At 43.5% G+C, this 24,634-nt stretch overlaps 1 protein-coding gene and 2 pseudogenes across 2 annotated transcripts in view; 2 read left to right on the top strand and 1 right to left on the bottom strand.

Moving 5' to 3' along the window:
* Positions 1-24,634, top strand: part of LOC134948761 (gamma-aminobutyric acid receptor subunit beta-4) — a 644,656-nt gene that overhangs the window by 527,967 nt on the left and 92,055 nt on the right. For both annotated transcript variants that reach the window (XM_063936970.1, XM_063936969.1), the window contains exon 6: positions 20,315-20,455. In XM_063936970.1, the coding sequence (XP_063793040.1) occupies positions 20,315-20,455 (141 nt within the window). The remainder of the gene's footprint in view (positions 1-20,314; positions 20,456-24,634) is intronic.
* Positions 12,683-12,801, bottom strand: LOC134950137 (5S ribosomal RNA; annotated as a pseudogene).
* LOC134950148 (5S ribosomal RNA) lies at positions 13,718-13,836 on the top strand (annotated as a pseudogene).

Below are 24,634 nucleotides of genomic sequence, written 5' to 3'. Positions count from 1 at the left end.
TCTGGGAAAAACGCGGGAGTGGCTGGAGAAACGGGGGAGTGTCTGGGCGAACGCTGGGTGTGTTTGTGACGTCAAACCAGGAACGACAAGCACTGAACTGATCGCAGATGCCGAGTAAGTGTGGAGCTACTCAGAAACTGCTAAGAAGTGTCTATTCGCAATTTTGCTAATCTTTCGTTCGCAATTTTGATAAGCTAAGATTCACTCCCAGTAGGCGGCGGCTTAGCGTGTGCAATGCTGCTAAAAGCAGCTTGCGAGCGAACAACTCGGAATGAGGGCCTTTGTTAGCAGTTGGGCAAAACTATGTGCACTGCAGGGGAGGCAGATATAACATGTGCAGAGAGAGATGCAAAAGAAGGTAATAAAAAATACCCTAGGGTATTCGGGCGCTGTAAGGCGAGATGCTCAGCTAAGCGGCAGCCAATATTAAGAGGGAAGTCACTCCCAATATATATACACAAATAAAAAGAAAAAGAGGAGGCTGCGCTTCAAGAGGAAAAGAACCTTTTCCTCTTGAAGCGCAGCCTTCTCTTTTTCTTTTTATTTATGTGCAGAGAGAGAGTGGGTGTGGTGAGTTAAATCTGCAATCTAAATTGCAGTGTAAAAATAAAGCAGCCAGTATTTACCCTGCACAGAAACAAAATAACCCACCCAACTCTAACTCTCTCTGCAAATGTTATATCTGCCTCCCCTGCAGTGCACATGGGCCCTCATTCCGAGTTGATCGCTCGCAAGGCGAATTTAGCAGAGTTGCTCACGCTAAGCCTACGCCTACTGGGAGTGTATCTTAGCTTCTTAAAATTGCGACCGATGTATTCGCAATATTGCGATTACAAACTACTTAGCAGTTTCAGAGTAGCTTCAGACTTACTCGGCATCTGCGTTCAGTTCAGTGCTTGTCGTTCCTGGTTTGACGTCATAAACACACCCAGCGTTCGCCCAGACACTCCCCCGTTTCTCCGGCCACTCCTGCGTTTTTTACGGAAACGGTAGCGTTTTTATCCACACGCCCATAAAACGGCCTATTTCCGCCCAGTAACACCCATTTCCTGTCAATCACACTACGTTCGCCAGAGCGAAGAAAAAGCCGTGAGTAAAAATACTATCTTCATTGTAAAATTACTTGGCGCAGTCGCAGTGCGAATATTGCGCATGCGTACTAAGCGGAATTTCACTGCGATGCGAAGAAAATTACTGAGCGAACGACTCGGAATGAGGGCCATGGTTTTGCCCAACTGCTAAAAAATGTCCTGCTGCGATCAACTTGGTTTACCTCCTCAGTTGCATGCATCTATATAAATCAGCAGTAAAATTAGCATATTTTCACACACCTTCAAATATTGCATCTACTGTGGCACTAGCTTACAACTGTGACTCAGTCCCATTGCTATATATGAGTTTGTTAAAACATATAAATATAAATGAAAACTATGTTAAAAAAAGAGCCTTTGCAATATATTTACTGAATAATTGTAAATCGTAAGCTAAGAAAAGCACTTTAACTATGGAAAGGTGAATCTCCAATGGGGTTCTAGACAGAAAAAATGCACTGGACATCGCCATCGGAATTCTACTGAAGGTCAGATCCGATGGTTAGTAAATATTGTATTTTTGGGTTTCAGTCTGACAGCGATGTCTAGCAGATTGAATTTGAAGTCAAACACAATTCTAAAGGGCCCTACACCCTTGCCGATGTGTGCGGCCGATATAAAGAATCTCGTTCAGTAATGAACGAGAAATTGTTCATATCTTTCAATGTCTAGGCACCAATGATCAACGATGCGCGGCCCCGCGGTCATTCATCGTTGGTGCCGGCTCATTTACACCTGCAAGCCAATATGGACAATATTGTCCATATTTATTTATTTATTACCAGTTATTTATATAGCGCACACATATTCCGCAGTGATTTACAGAGACTATTTGGCCATTCACATCAGTCCCTGCCCCAGTGGAGCTTACAATCTATATTCCCTATCACATGTACACACACACACATTCACACTACGGTTAATTTTCTTGGAAGCCAATTAACCTACCAGTATATTTTTGGATTGTGGGAGGAAACCGGAGTACCCGGAGGAAACCCACGCAAGTTCGGGGAGAATATACAAACTCCGCACAGTTAGGGCCATGGTGGGAATCGAACCCATGACCTCAGTGCTGTGAGGCAGTAATGCTAACCATTATACGTATTATACGTATTATAGTGCGGATGGCACTGCCCATATTAGCATGCAGGGCCATGGGGCTGGGTGACGTTAGGCAATGAAGAATCTTCACTCCCCCCCACCACCACCATAGGGTTGTCTGTCGGCCGTATCAGCCGTCGGGCATCTCAGCAGAATATCGACAATGTGTAGGGGGCATTAGTTAATTTATCCCTTTTGGTTAACTTTACCTACTTTATTTACATGCTTATCCCTGTTGCCTTACATCCATTCCACCTGTAATACCTGTTTATCAATAATAAAGGAGAAATTAGAGTAGCAATATCTTAATTATGATGTGTTATTTTTTGGCTTGTCAGTCCTCATATGCAGTAAAGATTATGGGCCTAATTCAACATGGAATGCTGCTGCGGCAGTGTTCGCATGCTGATGCCCTGTAAAGTGTACACATGCACAGAAGCCGCACTGTACGTGCGCACACTGTAAGATGTAATGGCATCTCACATCTATGAAAACCTCTGCCTGATTGACAGGCAGTGGCATTTGCAGGGTGCGAGGGGTCATCGCGGCGGCATTTGGGGCAGACAATGCAGGCATGTCTGGACCATTTGCAGGGCAGGCCGTTGCGGCTGCGTAACATCATACGCACCTGCTGCGACTCCAAATATGGCTGTGTAGGCAGAGGGATGCCCTAAACATGCAAAAGAGCAATGCTTTCGCATGTGTGCACACGGGGGAATTGGGGGCTGGATCCAGTATACGGGGCGGACTTGCCCTGTGCTGGACGTCCCCCCGCGTGTCCGTGTAATGGATCGTAGATGTGCGATTTTTCGCACATCTGTGATTCATGCCTCTCTCCTGCTGTGTGCTGCGCTGGGGAGAGAGGCAGCTGCAGCAGTGTCCTCTCTCCCGGCGTGACATGTACGATGGTGAGTGATTCCCCCCGCAGCCCCTGCTGCTCACCTGATGACCCCCTATCCAGCATGTGCGGATGCTTTACAGCCACATGACATCTTTAATAAAAAATATATTTCTAAAGCAGGAGGGCTGGCTTCACCTCCCTCCATTGGCCGCACCCCCTCCAATTACCTGAGCCTGGATCAGCTGTCGCCGCCTCTGCCTGTGTGATGTGGGGAACAGGGGGCATGTACCTTGATGGATGCAGGAACACAGTGATGATCAGATCCAAACTGCGCAGGCGCATCAGACAGCTACAATGGGCATTGCCGGCCAGCAGCGGGATGGTTCGAAGGTTCCATTTGCACGGGCGTACGCAAGGTGATTGACAGGAAAAGGCCATTCATGGGTGGCAACTGACCATTTACAGGAAATGTCCAGAAAAACGCAGGCGTATTCAAGCGTTTTGATGGAGGGTGTGTGACATCAGCTCCGGCCCTGCCCTGATCAGCAGGATTCAGTCACACTGGAACAGTAAGTCCTGGGCTGCGCACATGGCTGGATCCAACTATGGGCGACAGGTGCTGTCATCCAAGGCTCCCCACACATTAGGGGCCCCCACACTCTCCCCCTGCATTGTTCCCGCCGCCGATCCCCCTGCATTGCGCCCACTGCCGCTAGCCCTGCTTTGAGCCCACTACCACTGATTGCAGCTGCAGCGCAGGCAGTCATACATTGTAGAGATAGTGGTGAAGAGCCCGCGCCATTTCACATTAGGAGCCGGCTGTGAGCCAATAGGAGCTCGCGGATGGCAGCCAATCAGGAGGGAACGGCTTCTGATTGACTGCCATATGCAAACTCCTGTTGGCTTGCAGCCTGCTCCTAATGTGCAGTGCCGTTGGCGCTGCACCGCTATCTCTGCAATGTATGACTGTTTGCGCTGCTGCTGTAATCAGCTGGATGCACCTATCTACACTGCTGCTGCCACCTGGGCCCCCTCTCTGAAGATAAATGTTATGAAAATCAAGAGTCTGGGGCTGCAGAAGTGACTCCACTCCAAGCAGTAACACACCGACCTGCAAGATCTGCTTCAAGTAGGTGAGCCGCAACTCAGGGCACAGACTCAGAGCCGGCCCTAACCAATATGATGCCCTAGGCAAGATTTTGGCTGATGCCCCCTAGCGCCACCGTTGGTACCGCCTCTGACCCTGCACCCCTTTCCCAGCACCATCACCCCTCACCCAAAGCAGTCCTTATTTTGGTGTTTGCACCCCTATATTTTAAATAGGAACAGTTCGTACATTTGATGCACAGCCCAAAAAGGGGTGTGTTTTTGCTGGCAAGAGGCATGGCCACACAATAGTAACCCCAATTCCAATTACGCGACACAATACTGCAACTTTATTCACATTTGATCATGTGATAGTGTCCATAATTCATATTACATCCCACAGTAGTATCACTTTACCTTAAACGTTACTCCTCACAGTAGAGCCCCTTAATCACATTACATCACACTGCATTGCTCCTTATTCACATTACACCACACCCTTTTGCTCTTTATTCACATTAGATGACACAGTAGTGCCCTTTCTATATGCAACGCCACATAGTAGAGCACCTTATACACATAATTCCACACAGTAATGCACCTTACACATTATTAATGTCCTTATAAACATAATGCGCCTTACACATTATGACAGCCTTTATTAATGCCCTTTTACACATAATGTCCTTTACACATATGCCGTACATTATTAATGCCCTTATACATATAATGACACACATAGTGCCCCCTACACATTTGCTGCACATTATTAGTGCTCCTATACACATAATGACACACATACAGTAGTACCCTGTTACACATATGCTGCAAATTATTAATGCCCTTATACACATAATGACACACATAGTGCCCCCTACACATATGTTGCACATTATTAATGCATTTTTACATGACACACATAATGCTCCTTACACATATTCCGAACACTACTGCACAACCAACCCACTCACATGCACACAGCACTCACACTGCCACTAACACTGTGACCTCTGCCTCTGCTTGGATACAGATGTGTCCTCATAAATCTTGCCTCAATGCTAACATCGGGCACCTTTTTTTATGAAAATGCATCTTATTTGCGTTGCTATGTAGCTAGGCTGCACAAGCAGCTTCTGCTGATTAAAATTATATGCAGCATGCCTATATACTGTGTGAGACTGTGGCTGTATCTGCATATGAAATGCTACACACAGAATATAGGCATGCTGCATATCATTTTAATCAGCAGAAGCTTCTGATGCCCCAAGGCATATCAAATGCCCTAGACAATTGCCTAGTTTTCCTTTGCCTATGGCCGGCTCTGCACAGACTGCTCAATCACCCTGTCTCAGTGTCCCACTCAGGCCCCCCCAGCCATACTGTGTGTGTGTATATATATATATATAAAACTCCATGTCCCGCTCAGGCACTACCCTGACCCCCACCTACCCACAGTATTGTCTCCATGTTCGCCCTCCGAGCAAACCCTGCCTCCCCAATCACCAGCAGTGTGTATGTCTCCATTTCATCGTCCCTTTCCCCCAATAATTCACCAACAGTGTATGTCTCCGTGCCTGGCCACTCCAGTTACCAGTGTCTCTGTCTGTATGCCCCCTTACCCACCCATCAGTCACCTGTGTGATTTTTTTCTTTTCCCTCCTTCCTGTTCCTGCATCTACTGTGTCCCCACCACCCATCGTTCCCCTGTTCCCATCACAAACACTTCTCCTATTGCCTTGACCCTAATCCCAGCTAGGAAGGGGGGAAGCTGCCTATTTTGTCAGTCCTGGGCCCCACAATTTCTGATGGCTGCCCTGCGATTTCCCCAGTACACGGTAGTGATGTGCACCGGACATTTTTCGGGTTTTGTGTTTTGGTTTTGGATACGGTTCTGCGGCCGTGTTTTGGATTCGGACGCGTTTTGGCAAAACCTCCCTGAAAATGTTTTGTCGGATTCGGGTGTGTTTTGGATTTGGGTGTTTTTTTACAAAAACCCCTCAAAAACAGCTTAAATCATAGAATTTGGGGGTCATTTTGATCCCATTGTATTATTAACCTCAATAACCATAATTTCCACTCATTTTCAGTCTATTCTGAACACCTCACACCTCACAATATTATTTTTTGTCCTAAAATTTGCACCGAGGTCGCTGGATGACTAAGCTAAGCGACACAAGTGGCCGACACAAACACCTGGCCCATCTAGGAGTGGCACTGCAGTGTCAGACAGGATGGCACTTCAAAAAAATTGTCCCCAAACAGCACATGATGCAAAGAATAAAAGAGGCGCACCAAGGTCGCTGTGTGACTAAGCTAAGCGACACAAGTGGCTGACACAAACACCTGGCCCATCTAGGAGTGGCACTGCAGTGTCAGACAGGATGGCACTTCAAAAAAATAGTCCCCAAACAGCACATGATGCAAAGAAAAAAAGAGGCGCACCAAGGTCGCTGTGTGACTAAGCTAAGCGATACAAGTGGCCGACACAAACACCTGGCCCATCTAGGAGTGGCACTGTAGTGTCAGACAGGATGGCACTTCAAAAAAATAGTCCCCAAACAGCACATGATGCAAAGAAAAAAAGAGGTGCACCAAGGTCGCTGGATGGCTAAGCTAAGCGACACAAGTGGCCGACACAAACACCTGGCTCATCTGGGAGTGGCACTGCATTGTCAGACAGGATGGCACTTCAAAAAAATAGTCCCCAAACAGCACATGATGCAAAGAAAAAAAGAGGCGCACCAAGGTCGCTGGATGGCTAAGCTAAGCGACACAAGTGGCCGACACAAACACCTGGCCCATCTAGGAGTGGCACTGCAGTGTCAGGCAGGATGGCACTTCAAAAAAAATAGTCGCCAAACAGCACATGATGCAAAGAAAAATGAAAAAAAAAAGAGGTGCAAGATGGAATTGTCCTTGGGCCCTCCCAACCACCCTTATGTTGTATAAACAGGACATGCACACTTTAACAAACCCATCATTTCAGCGACAGGGTCTGCCACACAACTGTGACTGAAATGACTGGTTGGTTTGGGCCCCCATCAAAAAAGAAGCAATCAATCTCTCCTTGCACAAACTGGCTCTACAGAGGCAAGATGTCCACCTCCTCCTCATCATCCGATTCCTCACCCCTTTCACTGTGTACATCCCCCTCCTCACAGATTATTAATTCGTCCCCACTGGAATCCACCATCTCAGGTCCCTGTGTACTTTCTGGAGGCAATTGCTGGTGAATGTCTCCACGGAGGAATTGATTATAATTCATTTTGATGAACATCATCTTCTCCACATTTTCTGGAAGTAACCTCGTACGCCGATTGCTGACAAGGTGAGCGGCTGCACTAAACACTCTTTCGGAGTACACACTGGATGGTGGGCAACTTAGGTAAAATAAAGCCAGTTTCTGCAAGGGCCTCCAAATTGCCTCTTTTTCCTGCCAGTATACGTACGGACTGTCTGACGTACCTACTTGGATGTGGTCACTCATATAATCCTCCACCATTCTTTCAATGGTGAGAGAATCATATGCAGTGACAGTAGACGACATGTCAGTAATCGTTGGCAGGTCCTTCAGTCCGGACCAGACGTCAGCACTCATTCCAGACTGCCCTGCATCACCGCCAGCGGGTGGGCTCGGAATTCTTAGCATTTTCCTCGCACCCCCAGTTGCGGGAGAATGTGAAGGAGGAGCTGTTGACGGGTCACGTTCCGCTTGACTTGACAATTTTCTCACCAGCAGGTCTTTGAACCTCTGCAGACTTGTGTCTGCCGGAAAGAGAGATACAAACTAGGTTTTAAATCTAGGATCGAGCATGGTGGCCAAAATGTAGTGCTCTGATTTCAACAGATTGACCACCCGTGAATCCTGGTTAAGCGAATTAAGGGCTCCATCCACAAGTCCCACATGCCTTGCGGAATCGCTCTGTTTTAGCTCCTCCTTCAAGGTCTCCAGCTTCTTCTGCAAAAGCCTGATGAGGGGAATGACGTGACTCAGGCTGGCAGTGTCTGAACTGACTTCACGTGTGGCAAGTTCAAAGGGTTGCAGAACCTTGCACAACGTTGAAATCATTCTCCACTGCGCTTGAGTCAGGTGCATTCCCCCTCCTTTGCCTATATCGTAGGCAGATGTATAGGCTTGAAATGCCTTTTGCTGCTCCTCCATCCTCTGAAGCATATAGAGGGTTGAATTCCACCTCATTACCACCTCTTGCTTCAGATGATGGCAGGGCAGGTTCAGGAGTGTTTGCTGGTGCTCCAGTCTTCGGCACGCGGTTGCTGAATGCCGAAAGTGGCCCGCAATTCTTCGGGCCACCGACAGCAACTCTTGCACGCCCCTGTTGTTTTTTAAATAATTCTGCACCACCAAATTCAATGTATGTGCAAAACATGGGACTTGCTGGAATTTGCCCAGATGTAATGCACGCACAATATTGCTGGTGTTGTCCGATGTCACAAATCCCCAGGAGAGTCCATTTTGGGTAAGCCATTCTGCGATGATGTTCCTCAGTATCCATAAGAGGTTGTCAGCTGTGTGCCTCTTCTGGAAAGCGGTGATACAAAGCGTAGCCTGCCTAGGAACGAGTTGGCGTTTGCGAGATGCTGCTACTGGTGCTGCCACTGCTGTTCTTGCTGCAGGAGGCAATACATCTACACAGTGGGCTGTCACAGTCATATAGTCCTGAGTCTGCCCTGCTCCACTTGTCCACATGTCCGTGGTTAAGTGGACATTGGGTACAACTGTATTTTTTAGGACACTGGTGACTCTTTTTCCGAGGTCTGTGTACATTTTCGGTATCGCCTGCCTAGAGAAATGGAACCTAGATGGTATTTGGTACCGGGGACACCGTATCTCAATCAAGTCTGTAGTTGCCTGTGAATTAACGGTGGATAACGGAAACACGTTTCTCACTGCACAGGCTGCCAAGGCCTGAGTTATCCGCTTTGCAGCAGGATGACTGCTGTGATATTTCATCTTCCTCGCAAAGGACTGTTGGACAGTCAATTGCTTACTGGAAGTAGTACAAGTGGTCTTCCGACTTCCCCTCTGGGATGACCATCGACTCCCAGCAGCAAAAACAGCAGCGCCAGCAGTAGGCGTTACACTCAAGGATGCATCGGAGGAATCCCAGGCAGGAGAGGACTCGTCAGACTTGCCAGTGACATGGCCTGCAGGACTATTGGCTTTCCTGTGTAAGGAGGAAATTGACACTGAGGGAGTTGGTGGTGTGGTTTGCAGGAGCTTGGTTACAAGAGGAATGGATTTTGTAGTCAGTGGACTGCTTCTGCTGTCATCCAAAGTTTTTGAACTTGTCACGGACTTATGATGAATGCGCTGCAGGTGACGTATAAGGGAGGATGTTCCAAAGTGGTTAACGTCCTTACCCCTACTTATTACAGCTTGACAAAGCCAACACACGGCTTGACACCTGTTGTCCGCATTTGTGTTAAAATAATTCCACACCGAAGAGGTGATTTTTTTTTGTAATTTGACCAGGCATGTCAATGGCCATATTTGTCCCACGGACAACAGGTGTCTCCCCGGGTGCCTGACTTAAACAAACCACCTCACCATCAGAATCCTCCTTGTCAATTTCCTCCTCAGCGCCAGCAACACCCATATCCTCATCCTGGTGTACTTCAACAGTGACATCTTCAATTTGACTATCAGGAACTGGACTGCGGGTGCTCCTTCCAGCACTTGCAGGGGGCGTGCAAATGGTGGAAGGCGTGGTCCAGTGTTGGGAAGGTCAAGCATCGCAGCCGACACAATTGGACTCTCCTTGGGGATTTGTGATTTAGAAGAACGCACAGTTCTTTGCTGTGCTTTTGCCAGCTTAAGTCTTTTCATTTTTCTAGCGAGAGGATGAGTGCTTCCATCCTCATGTGAAGCTGAACCACTAGCCATGAATATAGGCCATGGCCTCAGCCGTTCCTTGCCACTCCGTGTCGTAAATGGCATATTGGCAAGTTTACGCTTCTCCTCAGACGCTTTTAATTTTGATTTTTGGGTCAATTTACTGAACATTTGTGTTTTGGATTTTACATGCTCTCTACTATGACATTGGGCATCAGCCTTGGCAGACGACGTTGATGGCATTTCATCGTCTCGGCCATGACTAGTGGCAGCAGCTTCAGCACGAGGTGGAAGTGGATCTTGATCTTTCCCTATTTTACCCTCCACATTTTTGTTCTCCATTTTTTAATGTGTGGAATTATATGCCAGTATCAATAGCAATGGCCTACTACTATATATACTGCGCACAACTGAAATGCACCACAGGTATGGATGGATAGTATACTTGACGACACAGAGGTAGGTAGAGCAGTGGCCTACTGTACCGTACTGCTATATATTATATACTGGTGGTCAGCAAACTGTGCAAAACTGAAATGCACCACAGGTATTGATGGATAGTATACTTGACGACACAGAGGTAGGTAGAGCAGTGGCCTACTGTACCGTAATGCTATATATTATATACTGGTGGTCAGCAAACTGTGCAAAACTTAAATGCACCACAGGTATGGATCGATAGTATACTTGACGACACAGAGGTAGGTAGAGCAGTGGCCTACTGTACCGTACTGCTATATATTATATACTGTGGTCAGCAAACTGTGCAAAACTTAAATGCACCACAGGTATGGACGGATAGTATACTTGACGACACAGAGGTAGGTAGAGCAGTGGCCTTCTGTACCATACTCCTAATATTATATACTGGTGGTCAGCAAAATTATGCACTGTACTCCTACTATATACTACAATGCAGCACAGATATGGAGCGTTTTTCAGGCAGACAACGTATAATACTGGTGGTCACTGGTCTGCAAAACTCTGCACTGTACTCCTCCTATATAATACTGCTGGTCCCCAGTCCCCACAATAAAGCTGTGTGAGCACAGATATATGCAGCACACTGAGCACAGATGTGGAGCATTTTTCAGGCAGACAACGTATAATACTGGTGATCACTGGTCAGCAAAACTCTGCACTGTACTCCTCCTATAATACTGCTGGTCCCCAGTCCCCACAATAAAGCAGTGTGAGCACAGATATATGCAGCACACTGAGCACAGATATGGAGCGTTTTTCAGGTAGAGAACGTATAATACTGGTGGTCACTGGTCAGCAAAACTCTGCACTGTACTCCTCCTATAATACTGCTGGTCCCCAGAATAAAGATATGCAGCCCCCTGAAACAAAGTGAGAGGACGCCAGCCACGTCCTCTCACTATAATTTCCAATGCACGAGTGAAAAATGGCGGCGACGCGCGGCTCCTTATATAGAATCCGAATCTCGCGAGAATCCGACAGCGGGATGATGACGTTCGGGCGTGCTCGGGTTAACCGAGCCATACGGGAGAATCCGAGTATGGCTCGGACCCATGTAAAATGGGTGAAGTTCGGGGGGGTTCGGTTTCCGAGGAACCGAACCCGCTCATCTCTAGTACACGGCCGCTGGCCTGCTCCGTCCGCTGAGCTGCTGCTGCAGAGTGCAGACGTCAGAGACTATTGTGGGATTTCACTCAACTCCGCGGCCGTTGCCATTTTTGTGATGTCCAGGAGCTGAGAGTGAGGCGGCGCCATTTTACTCTCAGCTCCTTCCTCAGCGGTGCCGGCTGTGTATGAGTGACTGGCTGGGACTGGAGCTGCTTTGTTTTCTGTGGCGCCGGACCCCTCCACCGCTTCCCATTGTGGTGCAGCAGCTCAGCTACCTGCAGCATTGATGCGCCTCGGCTGCACCTGATTGTTATTTATTTTCAATTCCACGTTATTAATATTATATATATATGTATATATATATATATATATATATATATATACTCTATAGTATACAAACACAGCACTGTGTCTGGCTGTAGCACACAGCACGTATGACTAGGCAAGAGGCGATCGGCACCGGTCAAATTAGTGCTGTATTGATACTAGAGAACCAAGATTTGGACAATTAAACACTCCAAAATAGGGAAAAAGAAGAAAAAAAATTGTTTTTTACTTCGATCGATAATGTGGTCCTAATTGGTGGTGCGCCCAGAGCCAGAGAGTACATATGCTAGAAAAAAAGGGAGAAAAAGAAGGCTCTTGTGTGGGCGCACTCTTAGAAAGAAAGGAAAATTCCTATAACATATAAAGAGAAATACTTAAAACATAACTTTTAATGTTGACGTTTCTAATGAAAGTACCCATATAGCTGATCCATATAAGAGAAAAAGTGTGATGATAAGAATTTTAAAATGTTCTGGTCTGTTTAATCACAAATGTGATTGGAATGGTTGTAGACATTTGTTCGTCTTACCCCCATTTCCCCTGACCAGTACAGAATATCTGTATTGATGGAACCAAGGAGTGGTCATAAGGATTATTTAATAAGTACGTCCCACTAGGGCTACTTAATTCAAAGATAGGTGGTCTCCTGCCTTCAACAGGACCTGACTTTCTAACGTAAGCCCCAAAAATTACAAAAATTGCTTGTAAGTCTCAAATGAAGAGAGGGAAGTAAGAATTAGTGGTGATACTGCTGTTGGCGTCACAACTCACATAGGGAGGGAAATAGTCCCTGCTCTACAACACCGGGTATTCGCAGGAAGTCTCCTCTCCCGGTACTAACCCGGCCCAACGCTGTTTGGTTTCCAAGATCGGACGAGATCGGGCATTGGCAGCGTGGTATGATAGTAGAGAATTTACATGACAGTACACCAATGAGAGTGCACCTATATAAGAAAATAGAAGAAAGAGAAAGGGAAGAATGAAAGAAAATGAGAACAGTATACACAAGGAAAGGGATGAGGGGAAGATTTTATGCTATATATGTTTTGCTTTTAGGCAGTAGCACTATAACAAAGAACTGTATGTGTGCTACACAGGTCTAATCACATATAGTAGAATAAAGCAAATTAATAAATGCACATCAAATGTTGCTGTCTGTGCACAATGTACACAGAACCGCAGTGGGCTTACGGTCACCAGCGCTATAACAGTGATCTGTATGTGTGCTACACAGGTCTAATCACATATTGTCTAATAAAGCATGTTAATAAATGCACATAAAGTGTTGCTGTCTGTGCACTTTGTACACAGAACAGCAGTGGGCTTACGGTCACCAAAATTGGAAAAAGAAAGGCAGGTCAGGGCATCGTCAGGTGCCCATGCAGGAGCTGAAAGTTCACTCCGTGTGTGCCCCCCCCGTGGAAAACGCGTGCTTGTTCACTTCCGGGTTAGAGAGGTGAGTGATGTTTAAAATATCATGAGGATTTCTCTGAGGACATACATAATCTCATTCTACTTCAATTCCTTCTTGTGACAATTTTTCACTGATAATTTAATTAAATCATATATTTCATACCCCTTGTTCACACTTTACTATTTTTTCGTGGACTCTCATCTGCGATTCACGGAGCACAATACCACAGAGTTGGGATTTGATGAGCTGTGTCTAACGCAGAAAGCAGATCCACCCATTTGTACTGTACTAATTCATCTCTTTCCTTGTGTATACTGTTCTCATTTTCTTTCATTCTTCCCTTTCTCTTTTTTCTATTTTACCTATATTTTCTTATATAGGTGCACTCTCATTTGTGTACTGTCATGTAAATTCTCTACTATCATACCACGCTGCCAATGCCCGATCTCGTCCGATCTTGGAAGCCAAACAGCGTTGGGCCGGGTTAGTACCGGGAGAGGAGACTTCCTGCGAATACCCGGTGTTGTAGAGCAGGGACTATTTCCCTCCCTATGTGAGTTGCGACGCCAACAGCAGTATCACCACTAATTCTTACTTCCCTCTCTTCATTTGAGACTTACGACCAATTTTTGTAATTTTTGTGGCTTACGTTAGAAAGTCAGGTCCTGTTGAAGGCAGGAGACCACCTATCTTTGAATTAAGTAGCCCTAGTGGGACGTACTTATCAAATAATTCTTATGACCACTCCTTGGTTCCATCAATACAGGTATTCTGTACTGGTCAGGGGAAATGGGGGTAAGACGAACAAATGTCTACAACCATTCCAATCACATTTGTGATTAAACAGACCAAAACATTTTAAAATTCTTATCATCACACTTTTTCTCTTATATGGATCAGCTATATGGGTACTTTCATTATAAACGTCAACATTAAAAGTTATGTTTTAAGTATTTCTCTTTATATGTTATAGGAATTTTCCTTTCTTTCTAAGAGTGCGCCCACACAAGAGCCTTCTTTTTCTCCCTTTTTTTCTGTAGCACACAGCAGCCAGACACAGTGCTGTGTTTGTATACTATATAGTATATATTATATCTTCACTAAGTGGCTGTGCAGTATAGTGACAGTGTATATAAGGCAATGCTGCATGTTGCGCTATACTCTGCTGTTTTTGCTGTACTGTGTTCAGACTCCAGATACTCCAGATATCTCTGAGTGGATGTGCAGTATAGAGACAGTGTATATATACTAGGGAAACACTGTGCTATACTCTGCTGCGTCAATCCAGAGACTAATTATGGCTTTGCATTATAGTAACTGTATATGGGCACACTGCACTGTACTCTGCTGTTTTGGCTGGCTGTGTCCTTAAAGAGACTCCAGACTAATTGTAGCTCTGCAGTATAGTGACTGTGTATATAGGGGCACACTGCACACTTCTGTGTGTTGTTTTGCACTCTGTTGTATTGACTGTACTTTCTCAAGTGCATGTTGTTGACGTGTATCTATAAACCCTGTGATCCACACAGTTGAAACCAAGCTGCAGGTTTTAAAATATATATTTTATATATATATATATATATATATATATATATATTGTTTTGTCCTGGTTGGTTGGTACGCTTTACTAAAGTACATTTTAGTAACGTGCATCTATAAACCCTGTGATCCATGCAGTTGGAACCAAGCTGCAGGTTAAAAAAAATAAAACATATATATATATTAATTTTGTACTGGTTGGTTGGTGCGCTTTACTAAAATGCATTTCAGTAACGTGCATTTATAATCCCTGTGATCCATACAGTTGGAACCGAGCTGCAGGTTTAAAAATAGAAATATATATATATATATATATATATATATATATATGTATTGTCTTTGTACTGGTTGGCTGGTGCACTTTACTCAAGTGCATTTTGTTCATGTGTATCTTTAAGCCCTGTGATCTGTGCAGATGGAGCCGAGCTGAAAGTTTACAATTAGAAAAAAATAATAATAATAAAAAAAAATATATATATATATATATATAAGATGGACCAGGAGGGCGCTATAAACATGAAATTGTCCGAATAGAGTCCATAAACAATTTGTTGTATGGTGAATGTCCCAACGATGTATTCCTAATCGGACTTAATTTAATATTCAACTTGGGATGAAGACACAATTCTGATTCAAATTCAGCCAAAAGGTAATCCTCTTGTAACGATACCCTCTCACCAAGGATATGAACACCCAAAACATTTGGCCAAATGCCTTAGATTAATAATAATGTATTGATGTTAAAACATCCAATTTAAAATACAGTACAATGCCAGATCAATTTTGCATTATCACACAGGTGTTTCCAGGAACCACATATACATTAGGGCAGATGTAATAAGTGCCACCAACCACCCTAGGATGTGAGCTCAGTGGTAGGGGCTCCCAATATTGTACACAATACAACAGAGATTCTAATATGATAAGAAAAGTCCTAAATAAACATTGGGATATTTTGTTAAAAGACCCGATATTGGGTCCTTGTCTTCCTGAAAAACCACCCGTGGTATATAAAAGGGTGCCCAATTTAAAACAGATATTAGCCCCAAGTAGACTAAAACCCACTATTAGTAAAAATTATTCTGTTCCCTTCCTCACAAAAACAACTGGTTGCTTTCCGTGTAGGAAATGTATTTGTTGCAAACACATGGAGAAAAAAACTTCCAATGGCAACTTGATGGGGGGGTCTAAATATACCCTAAAAGAAATGGTATCATGTAATACCACATTTTTAATATATCGAATTAAATGTAAATGCGATTTGGCTTATGTAGGGAAGACAAAAAGGCCTGTAAAACTTTGAATACAGGAACATCTACGAAATATAAAGAATAATATTAAGACACACAGTCTGCCTCGACATTTTTCGGAGTTACATGGATCAGACATAGGGGACCTAACATTCACTATTGTGGAGCATATATTCGTTATCTGGCTATGAGGTCAGTAAATCATAAAGTAATATATTAATATTATTTTAAAGCCACGTTATGATTTGCTGTTTTCCTAACAGAAAGTTATGTCACAATTAGTTCCTGATTATCACCACTATAAATTATCATTCAGTCCCACTTCACCTTAGCCCCTTGATGAAGTCTATTTGACGAAACACGTTGGTAGACTTATACTGACCTCATATCCAGATAAGGAATAACCTTTTTAACAATTTTATTGTAGTTATTTATTTATTTTAAGTACTTTAGCTCAACTGTGTTTGTATTTATTGTCCCATTTTTTATATATTTTTTTATATGTGATATACTGTGTTAATAAATTGCAATTCTTTTTATATCAATCTGGCATACTACCTTACTGTAGACACCAGTGGTCGCTATAAATCCCTCATACTTTCCTTACCAATATATATTTATATATATATATATATATATATATAAGATGAATGAAGGAAGCAGCACTCGGAGGCTGAAAAAAGTAAAAGTGCGTTCCACTCTCAGTATGTCCGTCTCCTCATGCACAGTTTCCTAGACTGAGTCTGGTAGGAGGGGCATAGAGGGAGGAGCCAGCGCACACTATCAATTTCTTAAAGTGCCCATTGCTCCTAGTGGACCCATCTATACCCCATGGTACTTAATGGATTCCCAGAATCCCCTAGGACGTAAGAGAAAAATACATTCAACATTAGCAGAGTTGCATGGGACCTGGCAGCTCAATCACACCAGGCATCTTACACTGCTTGGCGTATTGAGGATAGATGTGTGAGGACACATATTTACATAAACTCCCACTGAGATTTTTATTGTAGAGTGATTGACAGAAAGGAACCATTTTAGTACCCCATGGTACTAAATGGAATCCCAGTATCCCCTACGGACTACGAGAAAAGGATTTACCGGTAGGTAATTAAAATCCTATTTTGCCAAAAATGCATCTTAGTCACAATGCACCTAAAAAAAATGAGGAGACTGTTTATTTGATATATTACACTTGTATATTGTGTGGGACTAAGTCTGTATATGATATATAGATTCAGAGACTCAGTCGCACGCAGATATACAAGAGTCATATCAAATGAATCAGCATAGTCTCCTTGTGCATCTTAGTCTATTTGCATTGAGACTGAGGTGCATTTTTGGCAAGAAAAGAAGCAAAACAAGATGCCTGATGCTACAAGATTCTCACACGACCTGGTGTGCCATGAGGTATGATGCCACATCTGTATATATAAGAGCAGCCAGCAGCAGGGGGTGCCATCACTGCTGCTGGTATCTGGGAGACACTGGGGGAGGTGCAGCCATGCAGCTGTGCTGAAGGGAGCTCCATCGAAGACTGTGATTGCAACTGGGGCATGTAGGGCCCACCGGGGGAATGCAGTGGTAGGGGCCCATGTTATGGGTGTGGCCAGTCTGCAGAGGGGGTGTGGCCTGCCACTTCATTGGTTTGACTAACCATTAGATAGTGCAATCTCTGGGCCCCTTCATAAATATATACAGTAAATTCAGCTGCTGCATGCATGATAATGTACCAGATTAATAACAAATTAATAACGGCAATGCACGGTAGAATATACACCATAATCCAGTATAAGGTAACATATGTATAATTAAAGTGCACAGTCTGGAACCTGATCCATAGAGAAGGAGGTGGGGCCCCAGGCAGTGGGGCCCACCGGTGGTCAAGTTGATTGCATGAGCAGCAAAAAGTTGCTACGTGTGATCAACTCTGAATGAGGGCCCATGGGCACTGCAGGGGGGCAGATATAACATGTGCAGAGAGAGTTAGATTTGGGTGGGGTGTGTTCTAAATTGCAGTGTAAAAATAAAGTAGCCAGTATTGACTCAGCACAGAACCAAAATAACCCACCCAAATCTAACTCTCTCTGCACATGTTACATCTGCTCCATCTGCTCCACCTGCAGGAAGATGGGGGGTCATTCAGACCTGATCGCATGCTAGCTTTTTGTGAAGCACTGTGATCAGGTCAGAACTGCGCATGGAACGAACAAAGAAAGATTGACAGGAAGAGGCCATTTGTGGGTGTCACCTGTCACCTGACCGTTTCCAGGGAGTGTCCGCAAAAACGCAGGCGTGTCCAGCCGTTTGAAGGGAGGGTTCCTGACGTAAACTCCTGGCCGGATCATCACACTAGAAGAGTAAGTCCTGAGCTGTGCAGAGAGATTACACCCCTCCACAGCGATTTCCCCCTCTCCCTGCAGGCGGCATCTACCTGATCGCGGGGATGCAAAAAATGCACCTTAGCGATCAGGTCTGAATTAGGCCCTATGTGAGTTTTTCTGCTTAATGACCGCTGAATGGGATCACAACCAGTGGCGGTATGGTAAAAGCAGTGGATTGTTTATATACTGCAGCTTAGCAGCCACTGCACAGCGGGTAACACATTTGGAATTACTGCAGGTCACGAATGCCATACAAAATAAAGCAGTTACAGCAACAGGTTTGTCACTCTGACTCCCAATACAATACTAACCACCACCCCAACCTATTGCCTGGCCAACTAGTCTGGTGTCAGGAGCCCTGTGCTCTGTTTGCAGCAGAGCTTTTCTTAATTCAAATGTAATTGCTAACAATAAAAAAAAAAATCATTACTGTCTGTTAATTTCTTACTGCACTGGCTGCAAGTAGCTATCTCTTCTTCATCACTATCTCTTCTTCATCCTCCATATGCTGTGTCCATGCCTTCCCTTCTTCCTGTATCCTGCCCCCTCCTTGCCTGCAGCTTCACCATCCATTGGCAGCCTCCAGCAGCCCAGTACTACTCTGTGTGCCGTTACAGCTGTCTGTCAGCATGGTGCTGGTGCAGGCTGCAGTGCTGTGGATTGGATCAGTAATAAAAATCTGATCTGTGGTAGGGCACCCTCTCAGAGAGGGGTGACCGGGGTACTTGACCCCAGTCCCCCCCCCCCCCTTAATCTGACATTGCCCCTTGAGAAAAGATCTGTGCTGTTGATGATGATCATTAGCAGAGACCTTTATACTGTAAAAAAAAAGCTTGTAAATGTATATTTTTTAATTTAATGATAATAGTAATAATATTCTAAATCGTACTGCAGAAGTAGGGTTGGGTACAGACTTGAGCAATATCGGCCCGATATGTAGTTTCCAGGGAAATTGGAATAACATATTGTGTGGATAACAGTATGTATTCACAATTACGTGCTCCCGTGGGTCATTTATGATACATTCCGGTTGGCCATGCGGCATGGTCAATCAGAACATAATGTGTATGATGCCATGCTGCTAAATGCATGGTACAATGTCGCTGTCATCCACTGCATTGCACACTGTGGTCCACAGTGTATCCATGGCACAATATATTGTCCCGTTGCACGTCGGACTGGCTGGGAACACTTCTTTCTGATGTGTTCCAGGCCTGAGGGATTCCCGGAGTTGTGATATATAGGAGTGCAAACTTTGCATTGATAAGTATTTTTTGGTCCAGAGCTTTCTTTAAGAGGAGAGAGTCTACATTAATATGAAGTGGCTTCATCCAAATCTAGTGATTTGTAGGTAATCGTGTCCTGTAAAAGTCTCTCAGATTCAGTATAAGATTTCTCAATGCTGAGTGTCACCGATATGTGGCACAGATAAAATTCAATGTTTATCTTCTGAGTAATGAGAATTTTTATTTTTTTAATCCTGAGCAATTTCTTTTAAGCACATTGACTCTCTGCATCCTTCATAAAACACCAAGGACTGTCATTCATTGACTGGTTAATGCAAAGTGACAGAATGCTTTCTCTAATGAAACATATCAACCAAGGTGGGATAAAGTACAATTAAAATTCCAACCACAAGTATTCTGGTTACAAACTGGTTTAATAAAGCAGCAGTTTGTTTTTATGCTCAATTACAAAATAAAATAAACAGTAAACAGCAAAAAAAACAAACAGTTACCCATGTTATCATTGAAGACGTAAAAGACACAAAGATACTATAGGTTGTAAGTATTTTACCTTTAACTGAACAACTGACATTTTTTATTTTACCTTTCAGATGGTTACACAACAGATGACATTGAGTTCTTCTGGCAGGGAGGGGAAGAGGCGGCTGTGACAGGAGTACCTGCTCTGGAGTTGCCCCAGTTCTCTATCATTGAAACCAGACTGGTTACTAAGAAAGTTGTATTTACAACTGGTAAGAAATATTAGCATGCAGATGAGCACGTATCCATTTGCTAATTAGTTATTTTGAAAATAAGAAAAATTAAATTTACTTACAGCATGACAGATGTAGTTTCTTTTTAAAGGTCCTTTTTTGGAAAAAAAAATGTGATGACAGTAACTGTGAGATAGAAGGATGGTTCTATTGACTTTCAGTGTTGAATGAATTACCAAAAAAAAATATATGTTGATTAAATGATGAAAGGTTTGTTGAAATCATGACAAATATATATAAAACATTCCCCATAGTCAAAGATTTTGCATACTATTATACATTGAGTAGGTGTAAGAGTCTTGTTTATCTTTTGACTAGTAAACAATCAGGAACATTTATTAAAACTGGTGTTCATCAAAGAGATGCTTTAGTCCATAGCAAACAATTAGATATTAGCTTTCATTATAAAATTATATCTAAAATTGGCAGCCACAATATAACTGTTTCCTATAGACTACTTTCCCCTGTGCGCTGTAATAGTCTGCTGGGGAAAATCATGTTACTTTCCTGCATTACCAAGTGGTTGTTCGTGCATTAATTAAAAGGATAATTCTATGTTCATTTAAAAAAAAATAAAAAAAATAAAAATCCAAGATTTCATAAATGTCCCTGATATTGGGGGGTAATTCCAAATTCATCGCAGCAGGATTTTTTATAGCAATTAGGCAAAACCATGTGCACTACAGGGGAGGCAGATATAACATGTGCAGAAAGAGTTAGATTTGGGTGGGTTATTTTATCTCTGTGCAGGGTAAATACTGACTGCTTTATTTTTACACTGCAAATTAGATTGCAGATTGAACACACCACACCCAAATCTATCTCTCTCTGCACATGTTATATCTGCCACCCCTGCAGTGCACATGGTTTTGCCCAATTGCTAACAAAAATCCTGCAGCGATCAACTTGGAATTACCCCCATTGTTCTAAAAGTATTAATTTTTTAATGTCATTTTCTTAGAGAGGACATTATTATTATTTTTATTATTATTATTATTATTTATCAGAATTTATTTATAGGGTGCAACAAAGTTCCAAAATGCTGTACACAGCAGTGATAATAAATAGGGTATGCTGTTTTATCCTGTGGGAATGAGTTTATTCTGTTAGCCATAATAGAGAAATCGGTGGGTTGAGTATAATAAATAAATCAAATATTCAAAAGAGGGGTGTGCCCAGGGGGATATTTGTGGACAATGGAGATGATAGAATAGCTACAAATATTTCAGTCGAAATTAACTGAAAGATATCAGGGGGTTATTATCAACCATTTTGAGCTCATACCAAGCAGAGTCTGGTAAGCTCTTGTGAATTTGATCTTTACTGGTATTGGGAAGTAAGCCAATGTACTGTAGTTCTGCCAAACTTCAAAGAAGAAACCTGCACGTTGCTCTGTTTACCACAGTGTCTCAATCCAATTGTGATAAAAGCACTGGTAAGGTTGTACACATGAGATATGTATGTCCTAAGTTTCTGACCTATATGATTTAAAAACCGAGGAAAATATCTGTGATTGCAAAACAGACTGGTTAAATCTTATGGGCATTAGTAAAACCCGGTTAAAGGTTCCTGGGGTTGTGGATGGAGAGAGAAGGCAGGCATCCACTTTGGGTATTTATGCCTTCAGACTGGCAAAATAGGATGCCCTTAATCTCAATCGTTCTTTCAGTGGGATGCGCTTTTGTCCTGCCATAGGGGTGGGAGGTTAGGTTTAGGTATCAGAAGGGGGACGGGAAGGGTATGGTTAGGTACCGGGCAGTGGAGGTTAGGGTTAGGCACTAAGAAGGGGAGGTTACAGTTGGGCACCACCGGGGAAGGTTAAGGTTAGGAAACAGGTGAGGGTTATGGTAATTTCTGGGGGGCTGTCGGGATTCTGATGCTCGGGGTTCCGCTGTCAGTATTCTGACCACCAGCATCCCATCCATGGGGCTGTCATACTGAATCCAGCTACAACTAGATTGCATGAAAACCCTGGACAAGTGTGTTGTTTTTCTTGCTGATGTGTGTTTGGAGATGCCCATCTACCCCAGGAGAGGGCACACTTACTGTACATTGATCTTCTTACGCAATCCATTCTAAACACATCCTAACTTTTCATTAAAGAGAGCAAAAGAGGGAGGTTCACTTTAAATCAAGTTTTGGAGAATGGTATTCCTACCCACTGCTCTGATAGCTAATAATAGTGTCTTACTTCCCCTAGTAAATATTTGATAATCAGGGAAGAGCTCCAACATAGCCCACTCAGGACCAAGAGGAACATAATTCAATCACGCAAGTAACGTAATATAGCTGCTTGGTTATACTTAGTGACATTGGGGAAGTTTATCCCCCATTTGCTTTAGGTTGATATAATTTGCGGAGTTAATTCTAGCATACCCACCTTTCCAAATAAAGTTACGAAACATAGAATTAATATGTTTAGCATTGTCCTAAGTAAGGAGAATAGGAAGGGACTGCAGCAAATGCATTATTTTGTTAAGAATAACATCTTAATAAGGTTGTCCCTACCAAGAAAAGAAAGCAAAAAATTACTCCAACCCTTCAATAACTTCATCAGCCAGAGCCAGAGCTGACGTCACGCACATCCTCTCTGAAAATGCTTGTTGCTGCCCAGTTACCACCCCCAAATGCCCCCTTCCCATCGATCAACTTGCGTAAGCCTAGTGATCAAAAAAGTAGCTGGATTTTTTTTTGCAGTTTGGCCTTGCATGTACGCACTACGATCCATATGCATGCGCAGCCAATCGATAATCAGCTGCCTTGCAAATTCACACAAAAGAGATTAGGTCTGAATTACCCCCATAGAACCATAAACCTGTAGCTTCTCCAAAATGGCCTCCAATGAGGTTTCAGGTTTGCCAATACATTGAAAGACATCATCTGCAAAATCCAACAATTTAACTTCCCTTCTACAGTACTTAAAGATATACCTGAAACACTGGTCAATTCTGTAATATTCTTAATAAGGGATCCAGGGCAAAGTTAAACAACAATGAGGAATGAGGGCACCACTGACAAGTTCCCCTTTTCAATTCAATAAGATCCCCCCTGTAAACCTTTTGTAAGGAGATAGGATTTGGGGCATGTATAGAAAAATTGTGTTAAACAAATGAACTCTGGGTCAAAAGCCTTATGATCCAATACTGCAAACAAGTGGGTCCACAAAACCATATCAAGGACCTTCTGTGCATCAAGACTAAGAAGCATGGGTTGAAGCGTATGATATCTCTGGGATGCTAAGATCACTGCACTGAGCAGCAGAGGTCTGCCCAGTACACTGTGCGATTAGCCAGGTTACAGGGATATCCCCTCAGGTAATTGCACTAGCGGTGACATCCTTTAGAGAGCCAGGTTCATACGGCTTCACAGACCAAGAATACTACCATCGTTAACGGGTCTTTGTAGAGTTGTATCTACAGTAGTTCAGAAGTCTATCAGTGGAACCCATGCAAACTACAGACAATTGACTTTCACCCCAGTTACCATATGTAAAATTTACAAACTGACCATTTATCTGGTGATTTCCATACTGTACAGACTCGTTTTAATTTAGAATTTTTTGCTCAGGATATATTATAATGAACTTGTATATAATTGTTTTTAATGTTAATGTGATTAGATTGAAGGCTTTCTATATATTCTCAACTTTCTATATACAGTATTCTATAAATAAATTCAGTGTGTAATCTCATAATGTTCTCAGTAGAACTGTATTTCTACCTGCTCAATTTTTACTTGGAACACCTACTCCTGCTATGTTGTTTTCTTTTTTGAACTCCTTGCACCTTAGGACAGGTATTCATAGCAGCAGGGCCGGTGCTAGGGTGTTCGGTGTCCCCCTGCAAACTATAAATTTGCGCCTTCCCATATTCCTTTGGCGCGTGCCGTGAAAAGGGGTGTGGTCTCACAAGTAAGGGGCATGACCACACAATAGTACCCCCATTTAAAATTACGCCACAATGTAGCACAATCTTATTCATCTTATACGTAATGCCCCACCCGTAGTAGTAGTGTCCTTATATGTAATGCACCCCAGTAGTAGTAGTAGCATCCTTATACATAATGCCCCCCCAGTAGTAGTAGCATCCTTATACATAATGCCCCACCAGTAGTAGTAGCATCCTTATACATAATGCCCCCGAGTATTAGTAGCTTCCT

Source organism: Pseudophryne corroboree, chromosome 8 (genome assembly GCF_028390025.1).
Source record: "Pseudophryne corroboree isolate aPseCor3 chromosome 8, aPseCor3.hap2, whole genome shotgun sequence".
In the NCBI taxonomy this organism is placed as follows: Eukaryota; Metazoa; Chordata; class Amphibia; order Anura; family Myobatrachidae; genus Pseudophryne; species Pseudophryne corroboree.
Note: the sequence above shows the minus strand (reverse complement) of the source record. Positions and strands in the feature narration are given on the sequence as shown.